Source organism: Notamacropus eugenii, chromosome 5 (assembly GCF_028372415.1).
Source record: "Notamacropus eugenii isolate mMacEug1 chromosome 5, mMacEug1.pri_v2, whole genome shotgun sequence".
NCBI lineage: Eukaryota > Metazoa > Chordata > Mammalia > Diprotodontia > Macropodidae > Notamacropus > Notamacropus eugenii.
Window position 1 is genome coordinate 56,142,475 of NC_092876.1, and position 10,540 is coordinate 56,153,014.

Below are 10,540 nucleotides of genomic sequence, written 5' to 3' on the forward strand. Positions count from 1 at the left end.
CTCTGCTGGCTGTTGTGTCTGCATCTCTGGCCCTGGCTCTGGTCCCAGGTGTGGGGGCTGAGGAGGGGTAAGGCCAGGAACAAAGCTGGGCACAGGCCAGGCCAGGGGTGGCCTCTGGGCCCAGACCCAGACCCAGCAGGGAGAGGGACTCCAGAGACTTGGGCTGGGGGGGATGTCTGAGAGGAGCCTGCCCGGCTCCCCAGGAGAGCTGCTTACTCAACACTCCCCTCCCCCAGCACCTCCAGTATCCCCCCAGTTCCATAACCCGCCCCACCCCCAGCTCCAGCTTTCCTGTCTCGGCCTGGCTTCATGAAGCCAAGGGAGGCAGCTGGTCTTCCCACCCCATCCTCCTACCCCTCATTCTTGGAAACCGACAGCCCCCACCCCCTGGGCTGACTTCTTGCCATGATTTCTGGGGCTGCCACGTTCATTGTAGAATCACAGAATGTCAGAACTGGGAGGGCCCTTAGAACTCAGAATGTCAGAGCTGGGAAGGATCTTAGAACCCAGAATGTCAGGACTGGGAGGGCCCTTAGAACCCAGAATGTCAGAGCTGGGAAGGATCTTAGAACCCAGAATGTCAGTGCTGGGAAGAACCTTAGAACCCAGAATGTCAGGGCTGGCAGGGATCTTTGAAATAATTTAGTCCCATGTGCATCATTTTATAAATGGGAAAACTGAGGCCCACAGAGAGGAAGTGAGCTACCACCCCTTTTCTGAAGGGTGATTACCAGAGGAGAACCTAGGAGTGATAGGGAGGGAGACCTGGTTTGGGGAAAGGAAGAAAAGTAGATGAAGTGTGTCCTGTGTATGAGGTGCTGTGCTAAGTGCTTTACAAATATTATTGCATTTGCTCATCAAAACAATCTTGTGCTATGATTATCCCCATTTTACAGGTGATGATACTGAGGCAAGCAGGTGATATGACTTGCATGGGGTCTGAGTCTGGATTTGAATTCGGGTCTTCCTGACTCCAGCCCCAGCGCTGTGTGCACCACACCTTTAGCTGCCATCTGGTAGCAGAGGCCTGATCAAGCGGGGATGGGGGCAGGGATGGGGGTACGGGTGCGATGCAGGTGGGGTCGGGGGACTGAGCGGGGGAGGTGCTAATCAGATCCTGGTGCTCAAACCTTGCAGGAGAAGATCAGTAAGATGAAAGCTAACGAGGCCAAGCTGGAGAGTGACAAGCGGAGGCTAAAGGAGGTCCTGGATGCCTCAGAGAGCCGGGCCACCAAGCTGGAGCTGCTTAGGCACTCATTGGAGGGTGAACTGCAGCGGAGCCGCTTGGGCATGGGGGACCGGGAGTCCCAGGCGCAGGCCCTCCGAGACCGGGCAGAGAACTTAGAGAGACAGGTGAGGCTCTCCTAGTCCTTTCATCTCCTCATCTACCCTCTTCATGCCCCTCCAAGCCTCATTCTCTCCTTTCTGGTACCCCTTCTTCTTAGAACCCAGGATGTCAGAGCTGGGAGGGCCCTTAGAACCCAGAATGTCAGAGCTGGGAGGGCCCTTAGAACACAGGATGTCAGAGCTGGGAGGGCCCTTAGAACCCAGGATGTCAGAGCTGGGAGGGCCCTTAGAACCCAGGATGTCAGAGCTGGGAGGCCCTTAGAACACAGGATGTCAGAGCTGGGAGGGCTCTTAGAACACAGGATGTCAGAGCTGGGAGGGCCCTTAGAACACAGGGTGTCAGAGCTGGGAGGGCCCTTAGAACACAGGGTGTCAGAGCTGGGAGGGCCCTTAGAACACAGGATGTCAGAGCTGGGAGGGCCCTTAGAACCCAGGATGTCAGAGCTGGGAGGCCCTTAGAACACAGGATGTCAGAGCTGGGAGGCCCTTAGAACACAGGATGTCAGAGCTGGGAGGGCTCTTAGAACACAGGATGTCAGAGCTGGGAGGGCCCTTAGAACACAGGATGTCAGAGCTGGGAGGGCCCTTAGAACCCAGGATGTCAGAGCTGGGAGGGCCCTTAGAACCCAGGATGTCAGAGCTGGGAGGCCCTTAGAACACAGGATGTCAGAGCTGGGAGGGCTCTTAGAACACAGGATGTCAGAGCTGGGAGGGCCCTTAGAACACAGGGTGTCACAGCTGGGAGGGCCCTTAGAACACAGGGTGTCAGAGCTGGGAGGGCCCTTAGAACACAGGATGTCAGAGCTGGGAGGGCCCTTAGAACACAGGATGTCAGAGCTGGGAGGGCCCTTAGAACCCAGGATGTCAGAGCTGGGAGGCCCTTAGAACACAGGATGTCAGAGCTGGGAGGCCCTTAGAACACAGGATGTCAGAGCTGGGAGGGCTCTTAGAACACAGGATGTCAGAGCTGGGAGGGCCCTTAGAACACAGGATGTCAGAGCTGGGAGGGCCTTAGAACATAGACTATCAGGGCTGGGAGGGTCCTTAGAACACAGGATGTCAGAGCTGGGAGGCCCTTAGAACCCAGGATGTCAGAGCTGGGAGGCCCTTAGAACCCAGGATGTCAGAGCTGGGAGGCCCTTAGAACACAGGGTGTCACAGCTGGGAGGACCCTTAGAACCCAGGATGTCAGAGCTGGGAGGCCCTTAGAACCCAGGATGTCAGAGCTGGGAGGCCCTTAGAACCCAGGATGTCAGAGCTGGGAGGCCCTTAGAACACAGGGTGTCACAGCTGGGAGGACCCTTAGAACACAGGATGTCAGAGCTGGGAGGCCCTTAGAACCCAGGATGTCAGAGCTGGGAGGCCCTTAGAACCCAGGATGTCAGAGCTGGGAGGCCCTTAGAACCCAGGATGTCAGAGCTGGGAGGCCCTTAGAACACAGGATGTCAGAGCTGGGAGGCCCTTAGAACCCAGGATGTCAGAGCTGGGAGGCCCTTAGAACACAGGATGTCAGAGCTGGGAGGCCCTTAGAACCCAGGATGTCAGAGCTGGGAGGCCCTTAGAACACAGGGTGTCAGAATTTAAAAGAGTAAGAGGAGGAAGGAAATAGGCATCTATACAGCACCTACTGTGTGCTGGGCATTGTGCTCACAAATATGATTTCATTGGATCTCGTCACCTAACAGGTAGGTGCTGTTATTTTCCTCACTTTACAGTTGAGGAAACTGTGGCAAAACTGAGAGAACACGAGGCTAAATGGACTTTAGAACAGAGAAGGTTGAAGCTGTCCTCTCCCCTTCCTCTTCTACCTCTGAGCCTCCCTGTGCCTTTCCTGTTTGGCCCATTTAGGACTGATAAACACCTGAGGCAGAACTGAGATCCCTAAATCGGGGTTAGAATTGGAGACTTTGGACGTTATGGGAACCCTGGCTCTTCTAGGCACGTGCTCCTCTGGGATTTCCAGAGTGAACCCAGCTTCCCAGGAGTTCAGATCTGCCCCCTCCCCCTCTCTCCTTCTCCCTTAGTATTGATTTTGGAATCAGAGGAACTAGCTGGGCTAGAACCCCAGTTTTCCTGTGTGACCTTGGACAAACAAGTCTTTTGTCATCTCTGGGCCATGATTTTCTCCTCTGTAATGTGAAGTTGGAACTGATACTCTAGAAGGGCTCTTCCTGTTCTCAGACCTCCAAGGGGAACTTGGAGTTCCATGAAGTCCAAACCCTTCCATTCCACATTCATTCCCCTGATCCTTATCCGAGCCCTTCTCTAGGCCCTGCCATACCATCTGTTGCCCAGTATTTGCAAGCACCCACTTTTCTTAGTCCAGGAAACCTTTCTGGGGAAGCTCGGCCTTGATTTTTAATCTGGTTCCCAAGTAGGGACAGAGTGTGACACCTCGGATCTAGCTCAGTCCCCTCATTTTACAGGTGAGGGGACTGAGACCCAAAGAAGTTATGTGATTTGCCCAGGTTCACACAAGTAGTTAGTGGCAGGCCAGTTTGACCCACTGGACAGTGATGCCTCTGAGGTAGGTGGTGCCAAGGTTTTTAACCACTTTTTTACAGAGCAGAACCTGAGGCTGTGAGTGGTAGAGTACTTTGCTAAGATCACACAGTGTCTGAGGAAGGACTTGAACCCAGGTCTCTTGGCTCCAAGCATAGTACAATTTGTGTAAATAGACTGGTATTGCTCTCCTCCTCCTTGCAGCTGGCAGACAGTGAGCTGAAGGCTGGGGCCCTACAGTTAACCGTGGATAGGCTGAACATAGCACTGGCCAAGGCAGAGGAGAGTGAGGCAGCCCTAAAGGAGAAGGTGCAGGGGCTGACAACATCTCTGGCGGAGAGCAGCCGCACTGTGACTTCAGCCCAGGACAAAAACCTGCATCTCCAGAAGTCCCTGACAGCCAGTGAGCATGACCGCAGGGTCCTCCAGGTAAGCCAAAGCAGGCTAACATGTGCCAGGTTAATGAGCCAGTCAGTGAGAACAGACCTCGGGGCTCTAGATGAGAGAGCCAACCAGTGGGAACAGGGTAGGGTATCCTGGGTCAGGAATCCAGTGAATGACTTTAGCAGACTGCAGGTTCTAGGGCAGGGGACCAGCCAGTGGGAATGTCACAGGGTTCTAGGTTAGAGAAATAGCCAGTGGAAACAGACTGGGGTATTCAAGGTTGGTAAGCCAACAATGAATGACCTACAACAGACCTGAATGAGGGAACCAAGGGGAACAGATCATGTGGTTCTGAGTAAGAGAGGCAGTCAAAGGGAGCAAATTTGGGGGTTCTACGTAAGTGAGGTGGCCAATGAGACTAGGCCATGAAGTTCTAGATCAGAAATCAGTTCATGGGAATACACTGGGGGGGGGGGGGCATTATGTTAGAGATGACCAGTGGGAATAGAATGGGAAGGGGTTCTAGACCCGTGGGAGCAGGCAGAGGGTTCCAGCTGGAAACAGGAGTAACAGTGTATGTAAGTGACGATACAATGAGGAATACTTGGGATAGGTTTCGAGAGGCCCAGGGCCTGGTTAGGGAGTGGAAGGAGGATGGGAAGGAGGTCCACCCAATCCTGAACATTAAAGTGACACCCTCTGGCAGAGCTGGGGAGCCCTGGGAGCATCTCCTCTGCCTTCCTGGGGCCTGGGCCCCATCAGTCCCTCATTCTCCCTCAGGAGCGTTTAGATGCTGCCCGCCAGGCCACGATGGAGGCCAAGAAGCAGAGCAGCACCTTGGGGGAGCAGGTCCAGACCCTGCGCAGTGAGCGAGCAGACTTGGAGCTCCAGAAGGCTGACCTTGAGGGCCAGGTGCAGCAGCTACAGGAGGTAAGAGGGCCAAGGACGTGCTCTGGCTGGCAGGGGGCTCTTCCATCCGAGGCTCAACGTTCTCCATCACCAGTCACTCTGTTAACCCCTGGCTGCTGAGTCTGCCTGCTTGCCTTTTCCTTTCCTAGCTCCTATCTCGCAGGGATTTTCCATACCTCAGACTCCCCACTTCTCCCTCACAGCCCCAGAGGGGGCCGAGGCCCCGACCTCCCCTGCTTTCTTTCCCCTAATCTGCATCCTAGCTGCTCGACCAGCGGCAGGAGAGTGAGACCACTGCTCTGCAGGGCCTGCAGAAGGTGAAGGAGGAGAAGCAGCAGCTTCAGGAGTGCCTGACCAGTCTGCAGAAGTCCCTGACCCAGCTGGAGGGGGAGAAACGGGAGGCCGAGCGCTCAGCCTTGCGGCTCGAGAAGGACCGGGCTGCCCTCAAGAGGACTCTGGACAAGGTGATCCCCTTCCTCTTCCCATTCAACCAAAGAATCCCTGAGCTCTTCTGCCTCAGATGGTAGTGAGTTGCCGGTTAACAGCCTCCCATGTATCAGGCACTGCTCTAGGTGTAAAAAAGGAAACAGTCCCTGCTTACAATGAGATTATATTCAAATAAAGAAGCCAACAAAGAAATGCAAATATACACACAGCCGCTCAGTGTTAGGGAATTTTTGAGGGAGGGTATTTGCATTTGTGGGAATTGGAAAAGATTTTTGTGAAAGATGATGTTTAAATAAGAAGAGAAAATTAAAAACAAGACCAGAAAAATAATAAAGGAAAAAGATCCTGTGAGGCCAAGGAGAGAAGGGAGTGTGCCCTAGGCAGGGAGTCCAGCCAGCGTGAAAGGCTTGGAGATGAGAGATGAAGGCTTATGTATGAGGAGCAGAGAGAAGCCCGGTTGGACGCATCTCAGAGTGCAGAAAGGAGAATAATGTCCGTTAAGACTGGAAAGGAAAGTGAGGGCTCATTTGGGGAGGGTTTTAAAAGCTAAACAGAAGTTTTTCTTAAAGGCAATAGGAAACCACAGAGGTTGGTTGAATGGGGGGGGGGTGTCATTTGGTCAGATGAGTAGTTAGGGAAAATCACTTTGGCTGCCGTATATAGGATGGACAAGAACAGGGAGACCAGGTAGGAAGGAGGCAGTTGTCATAATCTAGGTGAGAGCTAATGAGAGTCTGGACTTAAGATGGTGGCTGTGTGAGTGGAGAGAATGGGATGGTCACAAGAGATGTTATGGAGATCGAAATGTCAAGGTTTGGCCGCTGATTGGACATGTGGAATGAGGAACAATAAAGAGTTAGGATGGAAGGATGGTGAGCATCAGCTGAAACAGGAAGATTTGAGAGTCAAAGATAGTGAGCTTGATATTGGACTTGTCGGTTCTTAGTATTTCCTCTTTGGAATGTCCAGTGGACAGTTGGTGATGAAGGACTGAAGCCTGGGTAGGCTGGTTAGGCACAGAGCTCTTCATAGGGGCAACAACTAAGCCCATTGGGTGGGGGGTGCTGTAGCAGAAGGTCCCTGCATCAGCTTCTGAAGGCTGAAGATGTGGATTTCCTGGCAGGTGGAGCGTGAGAAGCTACGTAGCCACGAGGACTCCATCCGACTGAATCATGAAAAGGGTCTCCTGGACCGCTCACTCACTGGGGCCGAGCAGGAGCTCACTGAAGCCCAGAAGCAGATCCATCAGCTGGAGGTAGACATCCCTCCCTTCCTCTCCACATCTCCCTTTTCCTGTGGGGACAGCAGGTGGCACTCCCTACATCAGGTCCAAGCCATGCTGTCGTCTTCCTGGTAGATAGCAGGGTCTGAGCCCAGGAGGCTGGTGCATTCAGAGGCCACTAAAGAGTGTCTGAGCAGAGGTAGGCCTCCTTAGGAGTCCCTCATGCCTGGGACATCTCAGTCTCTTGCCATCCATCAAGGCTCAATTCAAGGACCACCTACCTCCTAAGGCTTTTCCTGATTTCCTTCCATGCTCATCTCTCCCTCTCACATGTGCCTTCCCACTGTTACTTTGTGGATGTCTTAGATTTGAGAGGAAGCATCAGTGCTGAGTGCATAGAAAGCCGGCTTCAGAGGCAGAAAGTCCTGGGTTCCAGTCCTGTCTCTTGACCAATATTGAATGTGTGACCCTGGGCAGCTCACTTAACCTTCCTAGTGCTCTAGGAAACTTCTGAGACAGGTGGCAGAGAAGGGGCCAACTTGCCCTGGTAGAGTTTCCTCATCTGACAGCCCCTCATATCTACAAAATCCAAACCCTCTATTTTGCCTTTCCTTGTCTGTATGAGTGTTGTTCCCTCCAGGAAAGGTAAGCTCCTTAAGGGGAGAGGCTTTCTTTTGTGTCTTTGTGTTGCCCAACCTAGCCCCTGGCCTCAGACTGTCAGTCAGCCAGTCAACAGGCATTTAATTCAGTGCTCATTATGTTCCAGGCACTCAGCCAAGCTCTGGGGTTCAAAGAAAGGCAGAAACAGCCCCTGTCCTCAAGGAGTACTCCCTTCTAATGAGGGAGTCAACATGTGTAATGTTGTGTGTGTGTGTGTGTGTGTGTGTGTATAAAATGTATCTGTATAGTACATATGTATATAATATACATATGTAAGTAAATACAACTATATCTGTAATTATGTGTAAAATTATATATAACCAGATAAATCTGTAGATAGACTTATAGATAGACAGACAGACAGACAGATAGACAGACAGACATATGTGTCCATATGGGATAAGGACAGAGTAGGAGGGCAGTAATCTCTTTGGTGGCTGTAGGGTCCGCCAACATGACAATTTACCTCTAGAAGCTCTTCCATTGACATTCTCTCCTCCAGCCTAGAAACCTCAGCATGGCCCCCTCTGCATCTCTGTCTTTGGGGCTGCCTTGATTTCCCTCCCCATCCTTTTCCCTAGGCCCAACTGCTGGAGATGGAGCAGGGTCAGTGCCTACTGGAGACTGGGGGCCAGACCCAGCTGGAGCTGCAGCAGGAGTTAGAGAGGCTGCGAGGGGCCCAGGCGCAGGCCGAGCGGACCATGGAGGCCCGGGAGCGCGTTCACCGTCAGCGCATTCGTGGGCTCGAGGAGCACGTGAGTGCGGTAGGGGCAAAGGCCATGGAGTGTCCTGGGACATACTGAACTTGAAGTCTGGAGACCTGGCTTCAAATCCTGATTCTATGAAGTTATAACCACTGAGCTTCAGCTTCCTCATCTGCAAGATGGGGCCATGAGGCCCTGTACTACCTACCTCTCCAGGATGCTGGGAAGAAAACACTTTATTGTCCCTCCAGCTATTGTAATTCTGACCACGGGGCAGTCATTACCATCAGGAGTGATGGGGAGCAAAGGAAGGAAGAGAACAGACACCTCAAAATTTAGGCTGCTGTTTGCAAATTAAGAGGAAAACAGTCTGGGCAAAGGGTATTGCCACTGGGCATCTGTGTTGGTGCTTACCCATCCCAGGGACCCTCAGCAGGGCTGACAGCTACTTGCTTTCTTCCTTCTGGTGTTCCTTGAGAGTCCCTTCCCCTCCCTGTAAGGTAGCAGCCTTTTAGGGCATGAAGTTTGGTACAGCTAAAAGCCTGGGTCTCAAATCAAGTCACCTCCTTTTCTGTGCCTCAGTTTCCCCATCTACAAAGTAGGGGTAATAATCCCCACACTGTTTCGTTTGTAGGGTTGTTGTCATGAAGGTGCTTTATTTGTGGGGGTTAGGCAGACAACAAACATTTATCAGGCACTCACAGGCAAGCTGGATGGCACAGAGTATGGAGTAAGGAACTTAGAGTCTAGGAAGATGAGTTCAAATCCTGCCTCAGACCCTTAGCTAGCTGTGTGACTTTGGGACAAAGCACTTGATGATCTCTTTGCTTCGGTTTCTTCATCTATAAAATGGGGATTATCAAAACTCCTACCTCTCAGGGCTCCCATGAGTTAATATATTTGTAGCACCTTGAGGGTATGTATTTGATAGCTAAAAGCACTGGGTACCAGGCACTTGGGGACAGATATAAAGAAAGAAAGCTCCTGTCCCTGCTAGCTTATTTTCCATTGGAAAAGGTGGCTGAAAAGAGGGGAGGAGAGGGAAGGTTGGGAGGGATGGGATCAGTGGCCAATCCAGGAGAAGAATGAAGGATGACTGTCCTGGGCCCCTTCCCAGAAGAGAGGCATTCACCAATGGGAGAAGGGGGCCCATGAGGACATGACAGGGTCAGAAGGCTCCCTGAATGCATCCTAGAAGTGGGAGCTGGTGTTGCTGAATTCCTTAACACCCCTTCTCCCCACAGATCTCCACCCTGAAGGAACGGCTGCAGCAGGAACTTCGCAGGGTCCCCCAGGGCTTCTCTCCATCCTCCTCATCCTCCGCCCCTTCTGGAAACTGAGCCCCCTTCATTCCTGGGCAGCAGCTGAGCCCTTGCTCACCCCAGACCTGGACACTGTCTTGGTGCTAGGCCTGCTCCTGGCCCAGCTGCCCCAGAGAGTTACAGGGGTGCTAGGGGGACCAGGGGGCAGGGCCTGGGCACTGAAGAAGGGTGGGTGGGAAAGGAGGGGAAACAATGGCCTGCTTGGCTGCAGAGGGCGGAACAAGAAGCAGAATCAGAAAGGCAGATTTGGGTTCAATGCATGGAAACATTAACCACCAGAGTGGCCTGAGCCACCTTGGGAGATGCTCCCGTCACTGGAGGGATCCCAGCAAAGGTGGTGGGATGGCCACATGTGAGGGGATTGTACCAGGGACTCCTGCCATGAGATCATGTGATTCTCTGCCTGTTCCCCCTTCACAGCTGGGCTGCTGGCAAAGACTGGATTCCAGCCCCCCCGACCCCCAAGGTACCAAGGTCAGCTTCCCCTGCCTGTGGCTCAAGCCCATTAGGCCCAGAGTCAGGGGCAGTGAATCACTTTGTTTGAGATTCAGTGCTCCCCTCCTTGCTCCCTACCACTGCCCCCCCACCCCCCATCCCCTGTCAGATATCTCTGGCCTCTTCCCAGGATCTGTGATGGTCATTTCCATTAGCTTCCTCTCAGAGAACATCTAAGCATAGCCCCACCGACCTGTGGCTCTTATGCCTTGTAAGAAAAACCACCTGTGTTTCTTTGAGGGGAAAAATAACACACAAGAAGAAAAAGTCTGTTTTCTATTGTTTTATTCCAGGGGGAGCCTGTCTTCTATCACTGACCCCGTCTTAACTCTTCCTTGCGTCTTGGGGAAAATGAGGTAGAGAGGAAGGATATGGTTCCCTTCCTGGCTCCCTGGTCTCCTAAGATGGAACACAGCTCCTCAGTGACACTTAGAAATGGGCACGTTTCTGAGTAGGAGGGGAGGTTCGTGCCCACTTGAGAAAATGGAGAGGAGATTCCTATGATGGAAAGCCTCCATGTATTTAAGAGGCCTGGGTTCTAGTCTTGG

General features: G+C 52.7%; 1 protein-coding gene across 7 annotated transcripts in view; it reads left to right on the plus strand.

Moving 5' to 3' along the window:
• CROCC (ciliary rootlet coiled-coil, rootletin) overlaps positions 1 to 10,262 on the plus strand; it is a 74,521-nt gene extending 64,259 nt beyond the window's left edge. For 3 of the 7 annotated variants that reach the window (XM_072609054.1, XM_072609057.1, XM_072609058.1), the window contains 7 exons: positions 1,138 to 1,353; positions 4,054 to 4,278; positions 5,014 to 5,163; positions 5,406 to 5,606; positions 6,713 to 6,844; positions 8,053 to 8,235; positions 9,420 to 10,262. In XM_072609054.1, coding sequence (XP_072465155.1) covers positions 1,138 to 1,353; positions 4,054 to 4,278; positions 5,014 to 5,163; positions 5,406 to 5,606; positions 6,713 to 6,844; positions 8,053 to 8,235; positions 9,420 to 9,515 — 1,203 coding nt within the window. In that variant the 3' untranslated portion in view covers positions 9,516 to 10,262. The remainder of the gene's footprint in view (positions 1 to 1,137; positions 1,354 to 4,053; positions 4,279 to 5,013; positions 5,164 to 5,405; positions 5,607 to 6,712; positions 6,845 to 8,052; positions 8,236 to 9,419) is intronic. The other 4 variants (XM_072609059.1, XM_072609055.1, XM_072609056.1 and 1 more) reach the window with 4 other exon arrangements.
• Positions 10,263 to 10,540: the final 278 nt, after the last annotated feature.